Below are 16,335 nucleotides of genomic sequence, written 5' to 3' on the forward strand. Positions count from 1 at the left end.
TTTTGATAACAATAATTTTATTATGATTTTGCTACACAAAATAAAATATCTGTACATTATCATTTCTGCCTGGAAAGACAAAATAATTCTCAAAATTTTGACCTGAAGCCACAAAAAGTAGAATGAGAATCTAGTTGTTTGATAATCGGAACCTTGGAATAGGTCATGTTCTGACTAATACACCAGAGAAAGATAGAAAAAAGGGTTTTAAAAAGTAGTTATTTTTTTAGAAAAGAATTGAAGTAAAATTCATTACTTTTAATAGTGGGGCTTGATCAAGGTATACCCATCTACAACAATTCAGCCTACATTTGGCGTACGTGGTCATTTGCAATCCTTGACGAACTTCTCCATGCTTTAAGAGTCTCATTTATTTCTTGTGTATTCTTTGACCTTTGATGCCATTAGAAAAAGGAATAAATAAAAGAGAAATTCCGTGACGTGACCTCCCCAAACCTTTCCCATACCAAATAAAAAAACGAAAGGAAATGAAAGAAAAGGAAAAAAAAGGATAAAAGTGAAAAGTTTCTTAAATGTCACTGATTAGTGACGTTGGCGGGCAAGTAAGGTTTACGAGAAGGGTTGATCCGTTAACTGTTCTCGCTACTAGAAAAAATAATTGAAGTTGCCTATCTCAGAGTTATAGCGTTTGAACAAGAAACAACACACGTCATCCTGTGACGTCATTCTTTTTACTATCAATTGTGTCTGATGTCAAAATGTCACAGACTGACTGGCTGGCTATAAAGATTTGAGAGTTTAGAAGCTGGCAAGGAGCCACACGAACCTATATCGTTAAAAGGCTCTTTGGTCATTAGACAAAAGAGACGACAAACTAAGAGGGTGAACTGGAGAGAAAAAATGTAACTTAGCATGCCAACATATTGCCAACTAAGGTAACTAAGATAATCGAGTAATGAGCGAAAAAAAAACAAACCAATAAACGCACATAATCTTATGCTAACTTATTAATTTAAAGATGTTTCACAACAAAAAAGAGAAGCGTGTACGCATGTCGTCTGACTGTCGCCCAAACTCAATGGTTCTGTCATTTTGATTAATTTTTCACTCGACTTCTCACAAACAATAATAAAATATTTCTCCGCAGCATTTGTAGCTTCTAAACACACGACGAAGGATGTTTACTTGCTTGTCCGCAAGAAAATGTTACTTTCTTAAATTAAATAGAAGTGTGCAATCCACGAACGACTTCACCAATTAGTTCGTGTCCTTACTCGTGCGTGTGCGGTTTTTATTACCTATGGGACTCGATCGTTTAAAAAGAAAAACAAAAAAACAAGACCGCATAGTAAATTCCTTCAGTTCGTACAGACTTCAGTAACGATATACCACTCACGTGATCACGTTAGTAAACAGTTGAATTCAAAGGAAGACTGGACTTAAGCTTGCTGGTGTCACGTGACTTCTGCAATCTATTCAGAAACTGCGCCTCTTGTTCCAGAAATTCTTCATCCTGATGAAAAAAGACGAAAATTAATGTGTCATAGTAGTTCATCAACTCACGTCGACAAAAGGAGGAGACGTCCAAGAACAACCTCGACGGTAAAAATTTCAAAAGAAAAATCTCTTTTAAGTCGTTCTTTTACTTGGCACAAAAAAATTGACCCAGAATATCAACTACAAATACGGACTACTATGAACTGAGATGAATAAATAAATTCAACCACGTGCTTGAGATAACAACAGCCTGGCTAGGCAAAGCGTTGAATAATCGCCCAATTCTCGAACTGAACAATTTCCCATTGCTATCATCCCAATCTAAGACCGAAACCGCCACAAAACCTTCGACCTCAGCTCATCGACATCACGAACTCTTCCGAATCGTTCAATTTCTCCGAATAGAGCAAGATACTAAGGTAAGTACCTCAAGTTCAGAATGATATCAGGAAAGCTCTTAGCGACTTTACTATTGGTAAATGAATAAAGGGGGTAAGTTTCTAAAGAAACTGTGGCGCCGTGTGTCGGTGGGAAAGTATAACAGGGTAATTTAGTTCGCCACAGGTAATACGACTAACTTGTCTAATACTTCATTTCTTCATTTTTAACTTTTTCGTCTGTTGCAGACATCACAGTTACCTTTTCTTTGTCATGTGACCACTTTCGAAGTGTCCGTTTCAACTCCAGAGTGTTGACCAACAAGTCAGGAGTTCCAGGTGTAGACATTGGTAGGGATGGGTGGGTAAGGACTGACGTGTCCACTGCCGGCGAATCTGAAACTGTGAAATCAAATGACTTTACGATTAGTATAAATCGATGAGATGGGAACTTATATCTGTGTAAGCAAAATAACATTTTCACGGCTTAAGAAAATTAGGCCAAGAATCAAGACCTGTTGTGAAATGACGGAGGAAGTGCTTTGTTTGTGGACTGAAGGCTGTATAGAGCAAGAAATCGGTAAGTAGTCTTTTTTAGTGAGTGTGTATGACCTTTAGGAAGGGTCATTTTCTGTGGAAGGAAAAAATGTGATTTATCTAGAATATAAATATAAAATGATTAAAAGTTTGTACAGTGAAAGTAGAAGAATTGTCGCAGCTTTAATCTTGGCGCTTGTCCCACTTCCTTTCAGAGATTTACACCAGGCAACCTTTTGACGACCAAACAACTTTATTCAGCTGAAAATCCGCGGATAATACGAGCGTGGATAATACACGAAATACTCATATGTGCACAGATTTCTGAGAATCGTGTGTTGAGTCATTTTTCAGCGATTTTAAGGTCAGACTTCATTGGTTTGTGTTGATATGAGAATAAATGAAATAAAATGATCATCAGATAGAGAATCTCTGTCATACGGACTGAAAAGAGACTTTAAAATTCAGGGCTTGATTCTTGTTTTCATCAAAAGCTGCAGTTCATTTGATTGTAAGACTTAAGCCTGATTTACACCAGCAAGATTTCTTTGACAAGTTTTCCGGGCCCTGGCAGTAAAGAAGGGGAGTTACGACATTTCTTTCTTTTTGGCAAGTCCTGCAACGGATATGCCAGTTTATAGACGAGAAGACTTGTCGAGAAAATTTTAGAGGAGGGTATAAGGTAACTTCTGATCCACTATTTTTTCGGTGACAAACGTTCTTGACGAGTCTTTTTTGGCTTATGTATATATGATAGCAAAAAAATAATTCTTTAGACAAGTGCGCTTATGTAAATCATTTTCCGACTTTCAAAGCAAAGTTTGGAAATATTCTACCTTGTCATACTAGAAGCACATCGAAATTAAAAGGACTGCTTACACGAAACGCACGTGATATCAATATGGTTACAAGAGGACCACTTGTTCTCTAGAATGCACAGATATCGGTTTCCTTTCATCACACATTATTCTTAGGATAATAATGGAATCAGTGTTTGGTAAACCACAGGAAACACCGCTTCGTAAAATCTAACAGAAAGATATTTCTAATTTAATCATCACTCATTAAAACAAAAACTTAACCGCTGAAGATTTTTCCCGTGCTAATTAGGTTTTAATAAAAACGGAATCAACCTGGTGCCGCGCAGTCTAAACTGAGCGCTTATCGACCCAAGTCTTCGGAAATGCAGTGACATGCAACGCAGATGATTTACAGGCACCATCCACGCTAACAAGAACTGCCTAACAGCGTGCTGATGACTATCGTCCCAAAACTTTCTGTAAATCGCCTTCATTATTTCTGATCTCAGTCAGATTACCTCTCTCATACACATCTGTCGGCTCAGCCGAATTTCTAACATCAGCTGTTATAGATATTTCATCAGCAGTTTCTGAGCCACCATATTCATACTTCCTCACAAACCACTTTAAGCATTTTTCTATAAATATAATCCTCTACTATTGTACAGTGGAATCCTTCTCACTGGAACACTTTTGAAGGAGCCATGCCACGGACAGGTATGTCTTGCTTGGGCAACAGGCGCTCGCCGAGAAGCAAGCCATATGCGCGGCGAGAACAAACACAGCACCCGCTATGCAGCCAAAGTAGAGTCCATTCATAGAAGGTGACGGATAAAAAGGTTTTCAAAGAGTTACCTATATTTTTTTTTCATTTATTCGGGACTCAAAGCTTATGTCAGTTGAACGAAGGTGTTCCAAGAGAAAATTGACTTTGTAAAAGATCCGGCTGACTCTGAACCGACCGGAACCTCGTTCAACACGCATAAGGCGCTATCTTATATTTGAACTAGTGGAGGCGAAAAGGCTAAATAAATAGGAGGTTAATTCAATGAAAAGATTAAACAAGTGTTATTTACGACTTCCGTCAGTTTTATACCTTGGGATGCTGCATGAATCTGTCCTGCAGGACTCGCCCGCCGTCCCTCACACTGCCAACATCGCCCTAACTGCTTGTCTTTCTCCAACATACGACGCTCATGAGCGATAGCAAGACGATCCTACGAACAACAAGGGAGCAGTTAACAACGAAAAGCCACCAGCTTTTAGAAAGAACGGCGCAATAATAATAATAATAATAATAATAATAATAATAATAATAATAATAAAAATGATAATAAAAGTCTGAAAGTAAAATGGAAAGGCAGCAAAGATAGAGATTGTTCATTTCCCCTGGTTTTTATCAACCTTGGCGACAGAAAGTGCGCTGAAACAAAAGAAATATAGATAGAAGCAATTCAAATCACATGCCAAGTTTGAAACGGATGTGGTATAACTTGCTGTAACCCTTTTAGGGTCTGAGATGAAAACAATGCGAACATTGCCCGCACAGACATCATAACCTGCCAGAATCTGCGCTGTGCTCATCATGAGTGTGCCCGCGATTTCAGTCTCCGACTCGTTAAACACAGGCGCCATGCCTTTTTTGAAATTTCAGGTAGCTACGTCGCTATACTTTTGAATTGTTTGTTGCGACGTAAAAAAATTACCTTCGACAAGAAAAACAAAGAAAGGTTAAAAGAGATGGCAAAATATCACAAGAGCTCCTTTCTGACGTGATCATTTTCTTTATTCTCATAACCGTACAATTTAATCTAGCAGTGACAGTGTTAGGAGAAGTAAGGTGCAAGTCACCTCTTTGGGTTCAAAAGTTTTAACTTAGATTCAAGTTAAACATTCAGTCAGAGAAATAGAAATTGCGCAACTTTACCCAAATGCGCCTATCTGACAGGGAAATGATCATAGGACAAATATTGCTAATTTTACTTCATTTGACTGAATATCATACCTGTGCCAGTTGCCGTTCTTTCTCCTGCACGACCAGGAACATTCCTTCAGCTTCCGCTCTTTGAGCCTCCGCATTTACTCGCACGCGTTCTGCTAGTTCCAGGGCATGCTCACCGTCATTGCGCGCCCGACCAGCATCCTAGGAGAAAAAATATTTAGTTAATGAGAGTGCAAGTGCAAGTCTGTTGTTGAATATCATCGTAGGTAGGTACTGAAAAAAAGGGATTGACAACCGTCCGACTAAAAAGAAATTGGAAGCGGAAACTTACTGCGCAAAGTTCCTCGATCTCCCGTGATCTCTTCTGCACCTCGAGACCCAACTTTCCGATTCTGTCCCTCTCTTCCTCAAATCCAATCCGCTTCCGCTCGAATTCTTCCTGCTCTCTCCTCAATCTCTCCTCTTGCTGTTTCAGCCGAGCCTCCCTTACATTCAAGGCAGCGGCGTCCTCTTTAATCTTTACTGCAGTTGCTCCAAGATCAGCCTCAGCCTGACCCAAGAAAACATGAAAAAAAAATTAATTGAATTTCTCCATGGTCGGCCTTAGCCTGACCCAAGGAAACCTAAAATAGAATTTGGAAGCGTTCTCACCTGTACACTCGTCTCAGTCTTCAATTTCTCTCTGCTGATCAGGTCTCTGTGAGCAGAGGAGAGCTGGGCTCGTTCCGTGGCCAGTGATCGCCGCTCGTCTTGTATCTGACCCATAGCAGTTCTTTGTTCTCGTACCAGGTCATCTCGGGCGCGCTGTACCTAATGGAAGAAAAAAGACAGGATCGCACGTTCGAGACAGTGTTTCGGTGTCAGCAAGAAAACGTCATCAAGGGACAGAGTGTTTAGGGAAAAGGAATACATGCTGGAGACTTTCATTGCCAAAGTTACTCAAGCCTTATTTTAGACTTTGTTGGCATCAAAATGCATGCGGTTTACTTCAGCATAATATTAACATGCTATCCTCTTTTCGCCTCTGTATTTTCCTGAAAATGTCAAAAAAATGAAAGCGTCTATTGTATTTTTCCCCGTTCAAGTAAGACTTCAGTAACAAATGCGCAGTCTTCTCACTTTCATTTCCTTAGGTAAAGTTGAACTGAAAGTCGCAATTCCAGTTTTATCTTGCGATCTCTCTCATCAAGAGAGGCCGACCAAAGGAAAATACTTCCCACTGATAAATAAGGGTTTACTGGTGGGTGTTATTAACTTGGGCAAAGAAATTCTCTTCACTAACTGTCGTTCATTTCTTTAATTTCAGAGCCAGCGTGCGCGAAAAACGTTCCTTTTACTCGCGAAATTAGATTTCAATAATATACGTGTACCTCAGCTCTTTGCAAGGAGAGCTGTTCCATAGTTATTCGTCTCTCGTCTTCCAGTGCGGCTTGAACAGCTTTCAACCTTGACTCCTCTTGAGTAAGACGCCATCTTTCTTGATCAACCTGTCGAGACTGCTCGCGCATGTGCAACTCCATCTTGGCGACCAGACCTGTAAGATTAACTAATCGTTACTGAAAGTTTGAATTCATACAGAGGTAGGCAATCAGAATGTTTCACTCTTTTGTTTTATTATCAAAGTTGTTTCCTTTTTCGTTCAAATGTTTGCTTTTGTCCTGGTTTAATTTCTTGCGACCATTACAAGACTTCTTCATTTTTTTCTCCTTTCGGATTCGGTCACAGAGTAAGAGCTGACGTAACTTGCCTTGCAACCTGGTCCTCTCCTCGTCATTCTCAGATTGCTGCCGTAGTAACCTTTCCTGCAATTGTTTCAAGTAGTCGTCCCGAGCTCTCGCGGAGAGTTCGCGCTCTTCCAAACCACTTTTGTGAGTAACCTCAATCTTCTGTCGCAAGTCACTCACTTCTCGAGTCGAATTTAAAACGTGGTCCATAAGGGACTGGAGCGACTTGGTGTGAGCATGCGCGCTTGTAGCCGCCGACACCTCCTGCTCTTTAAGCCTTCGGAGATGCGCCATCTCATCTTCGTGTTCGTGGCGTAATTGTTCCATGGCTCGTCGATGAAGATCTTTTAACGTTTCTATCTCGTTGTTTTTCGCTGTCTCTAACATTGAAAGTTTTCGGTTGTTAGCTGCTCGTATGTCAGCCTTCTCCGTTTCCAAAGTTTTTAACTTCTCACTGTTTTGTTTGATGATAAGGTCGGTCTCATCTTGTAGCCTTTGCTCGCGACGTTGGTATGATTCCTCCAATGTTTTCAAGTGAGATCTGGTTGAAAACAAAAATAACCAAACGAAATCATGAAATGGTTCGTAAATTTTGCACTCGTTTGGTTGAGTGGGTTGAATAAGATTTCAATTTTTGGCCAGCTACAAGGTGAAGTTGATGAGCAAATCGTAAATTTCTTCTCGTGGAAAGCCTTTCAAAGAGAATTCTTGATTTGGTGAAGAACGCATCGATTTATATAAAATATTACTTATCTATTCGAAGGAGTATTCAGACCAACCAGCCGATTGGTTATGACAATGAAAATCCCACATAGTTAAGTTGCTCAAAATAAGATGCAAAATTGCCTAGTTAATTGATACATCACTCTAGCAGGGAAACAATCTTACTTGTGAGAGGCATCTATGTTAGCCAGCTCATCTTTGTGTCTTGTTTTCAACGTTTCAATCGTAGTCAGAAGTTGTTCCCGCTCAAGCTCATAACGGCGGACCTATTTGAATCACGAGTAAAGTAACATTCACTTTTAACTCCAAAACACCATTTCAGGCTCTTTTCGATTAAGTGATGTTAAACCAAAACCAAAGTAATCACAACAGCCAATCAGAACAAAGGGAAATATGGCAAGGATCCAATGAAACGCAGGAAAAACGCGAGTGATCCAGTTGATACTGGTTTTAGTTTTGCATCTGATTGGTCGAGAGGGTGACGCGAGTTTTCTGAACCAATCATAGGGAAAATTAAAGCAAAATCAAAGCCAACCCGAATTACTTTTGACAGTGAATTAAAAACCGCGAACAACGAACATTGATACTTCGAGACAGATATAAGTAGTAGAAGCTCGAAACTGTGAGGCCTGTATGCTTTGATGAAAATTTTGTCGGTGCTTTTTTTTTTGGATAGGTCATTCACAACCCCTAATAATAGACCGTTGGGATAACTGGAGAATATCAGATCTGTTATTGTTCCCCAGCATTTTAACTCTTAACCTCATACCTTCCCTTCCAACTCTGACAATTTACTGGAAGCGTCCAGATCTGTTCTCTGTCGGACGTTTTCCCTCTCTTGTACCTTTTTCATAAGCTCCCTCACTTCTTCTTCTAGTCTTGTCTTCTGCTGCACGTGCTGTTCGTTAACTAGTTCGTATTCCAGCAGTCTATTCTGCTGCAGCTCACTTTCGGCTTTCAATTTTGTCATTTCAAGCCTTTCTACCGACGACGGTTGGATGGCCTGGGGAGATGGTTGAAATCCAACTGGGGACTGGTAATAAGGTTGGTATGGAAGGGTCTGGGAGGTATTTTGACCAGCAGATGAGGCAAAAGAAGTTGTTTGGAACTGTGAAGGAGAGAAATGTTGGGGCTGAGGATACATCTGCTGAGCTGAAGGTTGAGCTGTCATTTGCAGTGAAACGTTGGCTTGAGGGGGGATGGGGTGTGTTGTGTACGGCTGCAGTGAGTATTGCTGTGAGAGAGAAAGACCAGGCTGTTGTGACGCAGAGGTTGATACCTGCGCTTGTGGAACAGCTGCCGAAGGCGAAGGTAAAGAACTGTCGTGGATTACAGCTGTTTCAGATTCTCTTCTAGTCTGAACTTCTCCGGCAGCTGCTTGCCGTTCAGTTTGCAGTTTTGCTGTATCTTGGTTTAAAGATTGTTGCACTATCTTTTCAAAGTCATCTTTGTCCATGCGACCCCCCTGAGGCAGCCTATCTAAGGGTCCTCCAAGGCTGGATGCAGGGTCTGGTTCATCAAACGAGGACTGCGGACTGGCTTGATCACGCCTCCGCCTTCCTCTTCTCGGACTGCCTCCTTGGGACTCCCATGGGAACAAAGACGACCTGGGCAACACAATAAAATTATTTAGACAGGGAGTAAGTCAGTAAGTCTGTCAGTCAGCCAGCCAATCAGTCAGTCAGCAAATCAGCCAGACAGGTAGACAGTCAGTTGCTCAATAAGTGAGTGAGTGAGTCAGTCAGTCAGTCAGGTACTCACCCTTCAGTCAGTCCGTAAGTCTGCAAATAAGCCAGACAGGCAGTCAGTAACTCATTCAGTTAATCATTCACCAGTCAGTCAGTTGGTTACTTTTCTACTATTATCTGCAACTGGAGTGATATAAACAATGTATCAACTTCGAAAATAAGCAATGTAGGCCTTACGCTCCATAAGGAAGCAAACTTAGCTTGACTAAAAAAAACTTACTTGCCACTGTCATCAGCTGACTCGACCTGTTTTGGTTTTGGTGGCTCATCAGGTGTAATTCCCAGCATGCGTAAGAACTCATCGTTGTCACCATCCCCCCGGCGTCGTCCAGCTCTTCTTGGCGGTGATTGCTGCCTCTCCTGACGTTCAAGGGGGGCTTAAACCAAAACAATAAAACACAACGCATTAATTTTGAGACAGAAGGGGACGCGAACATCATGAAGTCAGAGGGTACCTTTCACGCTGGGTGTGTCCTTTCTGCTCTCCTGAGGAAATGGTGTGCTTGTTTTGAGAGGAGCACTACTAAGATCCAGACCTCCGTCGTCATCACCTCCACTCAGTCCTAACCAGTCTCCCCCGCCGCTTCCACCTACTTTGGATCCTGGGATAAAAGAGACGACGCTTTGAAAACAAATAAAACTGCAAAAATACCAACGTTTGAGACCAAAGAATAAGGGGGAGTAAAATCTTTTGGGCTCACTGGTGTGCGGCAAAGTCTTGCGATCCTACTACTATCGAAATATGAGCCTTATACGATCATTATAACCAATTTTTGTTGCAGCTTGTACACGTTTCGGTAGCATGAATCGACCAGGAGTACTGTAGTTGTAACTACCCCTCAGTAGGATTACCGAGGAGCATTATTTCAAGTTTCCCTAAAACTTCGCTGGAATCTAGTAATATTTTTCAGCAGAGAGGGAGCACTGTGAGCCAATTGTTACTGGCTCAGAAACTCAGCAAAATGGGGTCCGAAACGGAAGTCCAGATCTCTCTTTATGGAACCAAGCGCTCAAATGACCTGGCTATCGTGTCTCAACCGCTGCTGGTATGTCGAATGATAATGTCAATGTCTGAGAGTATTTCCTCAGGATTTCACAGTGGCCCCGCGCCCCTTAGGCTCGATTACCAGCTGCTGTTAAGAAATGAGCCCTCGCTCTCCTCCCATGGTCCTTCTCGGGAGGATTGAAGACCGGAGACGAGAAAACGGCGGAAATCAAGCCTACCGACCAGCTTCACTTATTAAATAATCAGACCGTAATACCGTGTGTAGCAGGCGTGTTGTCCTCTTTTGGTTTCTCAGTTTGTGGATTCTTTTTCTGTTCGATCTTGCTTTCTTCTAAAGCAAAAGAGAAAAACACATTCTAAAAATATGTAACGGCAAAATTGGATGAACAAACCCATGATAAGTTCAAATGAAAATGGTATACGGGTAAGGAAAAAATTGTGGACGAATGGCATGATTACAATTATGCGATATTCCCGTTCAGTCAATCACCTGAGAGCCTCCCTCTTTCTATTAAAAGGAGAAACGCCATGGATGGTTCATTTTTAGAAATTTAGCAATTGTTTTAAAACAAATTTGTCATTTTATAATCTATGTCAATTTTCGCCGTTCTTAGCCATCCTCGCTCCTTGTTGGTTTATTGGGAAGAGCAATTTTTTGCGACCCGACCGGGAAAAGCCGAAAATTATTGAAATACATTATCTGTGATGTGCTTTGCTGATTGTCCAAATGCACGGTGGAATACTTCACTCCAGTAGACACCCACCGTTATTCCTCGCTTGTCCTTTAGTTGGATTGCTGTCTCCTTTTGGTTTCTGGTCTTTATCATCTAAATACGATCCACTGACTTTTTCATCTTTTTCATCTCTTTTTGTTTGCCTTCCGGGTGATCTCTGACTCGGAGCTGTCGAGGGCCTCTCACCTCCAAATAGTTCATCATCTAGTCCCAGGTCATCTGAAAACCGCACGGAACGCTTGGTGGAGCTGGGGGCTGTGTCTGGTCTTGCCAGGCCTCCTCGATTGCGCGACCGACCACTGGAGGCTGCAGATGGCATGTAACCACCAAACTGGAATGACTCCTCAGAAGTTGGACTGGAAACTGCAACATATAAAGTTTAACCTAAGTATACTTGGACCAAGATAAGTTAAACGCGCACGTTAACAAACGCCATTCATATTACCTCAGCTTGCACAGATGACTGAACTGGGTCTAAACTTACAACGTTCTTTGCGGCTTCCGTGCAGGGAATTCAGAGTATTAGATCGCTAAATCTGGATAAAAAATTGCCGGAAGCAACGGTTCCGAGCTTTTCTGCATGTTGAGCTACGAAAGCTGAACTGAGAACGACTATTATAACACATCCGTGAATGACTTCGAGGAAGTGAACAACTCTGTTTCGAAAGTGCGTTAATTCGGTTGGGACCTTAATTCTTTCGCTCTCAAGATCTAATATCAATTCTCCGCACTGTCTGCTGTTTATTTCTGACAAGTTTTGCTCTGATAATTAGCATTTAAATGAAAAAATACCTCCTATTGATATTTCCCATTCATTCTCATCACCTTACCGTTTGAAAATGTTTTATTACGGTAAGGAGAAATTCCTGTTTGGTCACTCAGGGAGATAAAAGGGTTAATATGTATGTTTCCGCCATACCTTTCTTGTTTGTTGTGCCTCCTGCTGCCGGAGGCTTTGTGCTTATGTTGGCCATGAAGTCGTATAAAGATTTAGGAACTTGTTTTTTAGTTTCTTCTTTTTCCTTTTTACCAAGCAGTTCGCTGAAACGAGAACCTCTTGTGGGGCTGTCACTTCTGGTTTCTGTCAAATTTCAAATAGAAGTTACATCGGTCTGTGAAACAGCTCAAGCTCATCAACATTTTGAATTAAGTCAGCACAGGGATACGTCACGATTTCATTTAATTTTGAAGTCAGTTACATAATCTTAAAAAATAATTGCAAGCGGCCTTAACCCTTTCACTCCCAGGTATAAACAAGATGTAATTCCTCATTATAGGATCGAGTAAAGAAACAATCGATGAAAAATCGATGATTGGAAAATCAGTCGCTGGCAATCGATTACGATTGGATAATTGACATCGATTAAATTCCTGTATTCTGCTATCACTCAGAGTCTCAGAGGAGATTGACTTGAATAAAAAGCCAACAGGGTGAAAGTATCTCACCGACTCAAAATTCTCAGTACTAACATTCTAAGAAATGTATGGCTGATAGTAAGGAGAATTACATCTGAGATCTTGGGCTGGAGTGAAAGGATTCGTATTTTAAAATTTTCTTTTTATACTCCGTTTCGCTTCTCTTCGATTTCATAATCATATTACACGCAACCAAAATAGCTGACGTGACATATCAAGAAATGGCGCTATGCAGCTTCTACTGTACATTATGACAACATTTTTGCAATACCAGTACCAGGCAGGTCATCATCGTCTCCAAATATATCCCCTGATGTGCCCTGTGTTTCTTTTTTGCTTGTTTGCTCTTTCTTTGATCTTGTGGGAGGAATGGGCGAATCTCGAGGAGTGTTTTCTTGCGAGTCATCCAGACCTGGTAAATCTTCATCTGAGTCAAAATTAATCTCCTCTTTACTTGGCTTTGCTTTACCAGCTAAGACACAAAAAGATTGGTGACATGAAAATATTGATGTTACAAGTAATCACAAGAAACACACAAGGCGTTTTCATAATGATATTAACATTTACCATTAGGCTTTCTTTTTCCTTTTTCCCGTGGTGTAGTTTGAGAGGGTGTTACCTCTCCCCCCTGGATATCTGATGTTACCTCTGGTGATTCAGGGGGGGAAGATACAGTATCACTTTGATTTTTGCTCCCCCTGAGAGCAGCTTGATGTTCTGGTGTAACAGGAGGTGATGGTGTATTTGCTGATTCCTGATTGGCTGGCCGACGCCCTCTTGAAGATGATGGTCTCTCTTCTGTGGAATCTAAAAACGTAAGGTTATAAAGGAAGTACATAATATGTATTGTAGTACACATATTGCCAGTTTTTTCCTAAATTTTGTGATTGCTGTAATCTTCCTTCTTTTTATGTTAGGTGGCAAAATAAAAAGAAATAAATTTCCTGAAATGGGCCTGTATTCACATATACCTTGTACACCACTTGCCCTAGGAGAGTGCAGTGAGCTACATGAAACACTCAGCTACCTATCCTAATGACCAAAAAGGCAAATTTACTGTATCTAATAATCCAAGAATATTACCCAAGGTTCTGGCAACCCTTCAACTTCCACCAAGTTTAGTTGAAAAACCTTGTCCTTGATATCGTAATCAGACCATAAACCCAAGTGGAAAAAACTTTGTTTGTAACTTACAGTACAGACTTCAAACTTGGTTAGTCAGCGGTATGTATTAAACTGGTTTAATTGGCACTGATGAAAAGGCAAAATGACTTGTGCCTAAAAATTAAAGAGACTTTTCACAGTCCACTTCAAACCTTGACTAGATATTGCAGACGAACCACTGTTCTTTGAACCTGAAGACTTTCTAGGCTTGGGCTTGGGTTTTGGCTCTTCTTCATCATCAGATAACAGGCCTGCCAAGGGGTCATCTTCATCAAACTCTGAAAGATTTCAAAGTCAACTTATTCAAACATGCAATAGTAAACAGAGTTCTGGAGTGTTACTGTAACTCAATAAACAAAATATCTGACATTTTGTTTGCCAAAGTTAATAAAAATAACTTGTTAAGACAATGACCCGGATCAGGAAAAAAAAATCTATCCAAGTTAGCAGACGAGGTTTAAGAACTGTAAAGGTTTAAGTAACTGAAGGATAAATTAATCCTTTAACCTTTAGAGTGACTAGCAAATAATTTCAACTTACAGCATCACTATAGAGTCAAACATTAAGGTTATAAGAATACAGGAAATGATCACACTAGAGGAGCTCTTGATTGTTACACAAATTCTCCTTGTCATTACCATAGGAAATTTATTGAGAACAATATGGAGAATATGCATACTGATACAAGGGTGTAAAGGTTTACTAATAAGTAAATGTAATTTTAAGCAAATCCCTGGGTTAGAAATCAACATGAGTCTTAAATCAATAAGGGTGTAAGTTTTCCTATAAGTAATGCAAATAACATTGATTGCACACCTCCAAAGTCAAATTTTTTCCTTGGCTTTTTCACTTCCTTCTCCTTGACAGAATCTTGCTTGGAGGTTGCTTTTTTGGAAGATTCACCAGCTGAAAATTAAATGACTGTTGATTTTTTGTATATATCAGATACTTGATAAACATTTCTAAAATACTCTATTGAAATGAGTTAATAAATTATTAAACTTCATTATATAGGACACATTTTGCAGAGTTCAATGGCTTTTCAGCTACAATTGTGAACTGGCTTTGACCACTAGCATCTAATTTATCCTCACACTAACACCCCTGAATCAAACTTGAAGATCAGGAGAATAGAGAAAATGATCACAAACTACATGCCGAGAAGCTCCTGATTGTTAGAAAACAATTTCTCCTTGTCAACACCTAAGGAAATGTATAGAGAACAGTAAGGAGAATATGCATACTGATTTTAGGGTGGTGGGCCTACATGTAGTAGTTATTCTTTTATGTACATGTGCATTGCTTTGTGAAAATCAGTAGAAGTTTTCCCAAATTAAATGCAAGGACAAAGGGCTAATTAGCAAGCCCATAAAAAATTGATCATCAGCATTTAGTTATTCATGGAAGAGGCCTACATTCACTGGCACTATTACTTGCACAACTTCTCTTAAGATTGTCAGATTTGAAAAGTTGTCATTTGACAGTAACAGAAGAAAAGGTGTCTGTAAAAAGATGAGAACCTAAGACAGATATACTTTTTGTAGATGATGATGATGATGCAGATGCCATCTTGGATTTAGCAGACTCTGTTGTAGAGGAGGTTGCAGGGGGTAGTTTACTGTCAGCACTGATCTTCTTCTGTTCTGATGCAGCCTTTACAGGTTTTGGAGACTTGCTTACTGTATTTTTCTTTCCCAAGGATCCTCCAAAGAGATCAGATTCCATGTCATCAAGACCCTGGAAAACACATTCTTACAATGTAAATTTCTCCTTTTAACTCTCAGAAGTGATCAACTCATAACTTCTCATCACAACAACCATATGTTATCCGGCTGGGAGGTAATGAGGATAAACAAACCCATTGGCTAGAAGGCGGTATCCTGATGAAAACCAAATTCCCTCTACCAATTTACAAAAAAAGGTATAGAAGAGAAAAGGCAAATTGGATCAAATCAGATCATTAAAGTTAAGATTAAAAAATTGATTGCAGATCTCAACAATGCTCCTGCAGGATGACAATGTTTAAGTGTGAAGAAAAAGCTGTAAAGTTGTGAATACAACTGCAGTGGATGAGAATATTAAAATTAAATCAATACTCACAGCAAGACTGTCAGCCATCTTTTTGGCATCTGCCTCAGACAGTGACTGTCCACAAAGAAATCAGAACCAAAATAAAAAAAATTGCATTAAATTGATCATCAAGAAATCCCAAAAATGGCCAAGGAGGGTATATAGTGAGATAATCTCTTACCTCGTCCTCATCTTCAATGTCACTCCCAGCCATCTGAGCCAGACTACTGTAAAAGTCTTCATCAGTGGCACTATAAAGGGAAACATTTAAAATAAGGTTTTTATTTATTAAAACCCATACCAGTCCAGTATAAATAAAATGGTTGCACAAGATGGTTTAACAGGGCATGTTAGAGCCAGCAGGTGGTAACCTTTGCCCACTAGTGTGCAGGGTACCAAGTATAAGAAGTTATCAACTGAAGAGGTAGCTAAGACTGAAGAGAATTGCAAAACCAATACCAAAACACTGTTGACTTTGCATTATGTCTGTTTGATACATACATCAAACCCTTGAATAACTATTATTTACTTAGCCTAGTAAATAGTAATATGGCCTAACTGATAAGGCAGGGGGTTGATGGTGAACAGTAGGATATATGAATTGTGTCAAGCTATGAGACTGATTGACAGCATCTC

General features: G+C 40.2%; 1 protein-coding gene and 1 long non-coding RNA gene across 5 annotated transcripts in view; one reads left to right on the forward strand and one right to left on the reverse strand.

Moving 5' to 3' along the window:
* LOC113664281 (uncharacterized) overlaps positions 1 to 16,335 on the reverse strand; it is a 17,931-nt gene continuing 1,596 nt past the window's right edge. Inside the window, exons 6-27 of one of the 4 annotated variants that reach the window (XM_089183865.1) lie at positions 15,881 to 15,950; positions 15,730 to 15,774; positions 15,165 to 15,366; positions 14,446 to 14,535; positions 13,782 to 13,907; positions 13,033 to 13,272; positions 12,743 to 12,937; positions 11,969 to 12,130; positions 11,080 to 11,412; positions 10,572 to 10,643; positions 9,765 to 9,911; positions 9,530 to 9,686; positions 8,331 to 9,168; positions 7,727 to 7,827; positions 6,862 to 7,379; positions 6,485 to 6,648; positions 5,766 to 5,924; positions 5,446 to 5,664; positions 5,178 to 5,315; positions 4,269 to 4,389; positions 2,098 to 2,237; positions 1 to 1,474 (exon numbers count right to left, since the gene is read on the reverse strand). In XM_089183865.1, coding sequence (XP_089039991.1) covers positions 1,367 to 1,474; positions 2,098 to 2,237; positions 4,269 to 4,389; positions 5,178 to 5,315; positions 5,446 to 5,664; positions 5,766 to 5,924; positions 6,485 to 6,648; positions 6,862 to 7,379; positions 7,727 to 7,827; positions 8,331 to 9,168; positions 9,530 to 9,686; positions 9,765 to 9,911; positions 10,572 to 10,643; positions 11,080 to 11,412; positions 11,969 to 12,130; positions 12,743 to 12,937; positions 13,033 to 13,272; positions 13,782 to 13,907; positions 14,446 to 14,535; positions 15,165 to 15,366; positions 15,730 to 15,774; positions 15,881 to 15,950 — 4,345 coding nt within the window. In that variant the 3' untranslated portion in view covers positions 1 to 1,366. Of the gene's footprint in view, positions 1,475 to 2,097; positions 2,238 to 4,268; positions 4,390 to 5,177; positions 5,316 to 5,445; positions 5,665 to 5,765; positions 5,925 to 6,484; positions 6,649 to 6,861; positions 7,380 to 7,726; positions 7,828 to 8,330; positions 9,169 to 9,529; positions 9,687 to 9,764; positions 9,912 to 10,571; positions 10,647 to 11,079; positions 11,413 to 11,968; positions 12,131 to 12,736; positions 12,938 to 13,032; positions 13,273 to 13,781; positions 13,908 to 14,445; positions 14,536 to 15,164; positions 15,367 to 15,729; positions 15,775 to 15,880; positions 15,951 to 16,335 lie in introns of all 4 variants that reach the window. The other 3 variants (XM_089183864.1, XM_089183863.1, XM_027179879.2) reach the window with 3 other exon arrangements.
* On the forward strand, positions 2,233 to 2,796 carry LOC149039247 (uncharacterized). The gene is made up of 2 exons (XR_016180184.1): positions 2,233 to 2,415; positions 2,588 to 2,796. It is a non-coding gene; the product is annotated as an uncharacterized LOC149039247 (long non-coding RNA).

The sequence above is a fragment of the Pocillopora damicornis genome, chromosome 10, assembly GCF_964200805.1.
Source record: "Pocillopora damicornis chromosome 10, jaPocDami1.2, whole genome shotgun sequence".
NCBI classification, from domain to species: domain Eukaryota; kingdom Metazoa; phylum Cnidaria; class Anthozoa; order Scleractinia; family Pocilloporidae; genus Pocillopora; species Pocillopora damicornis.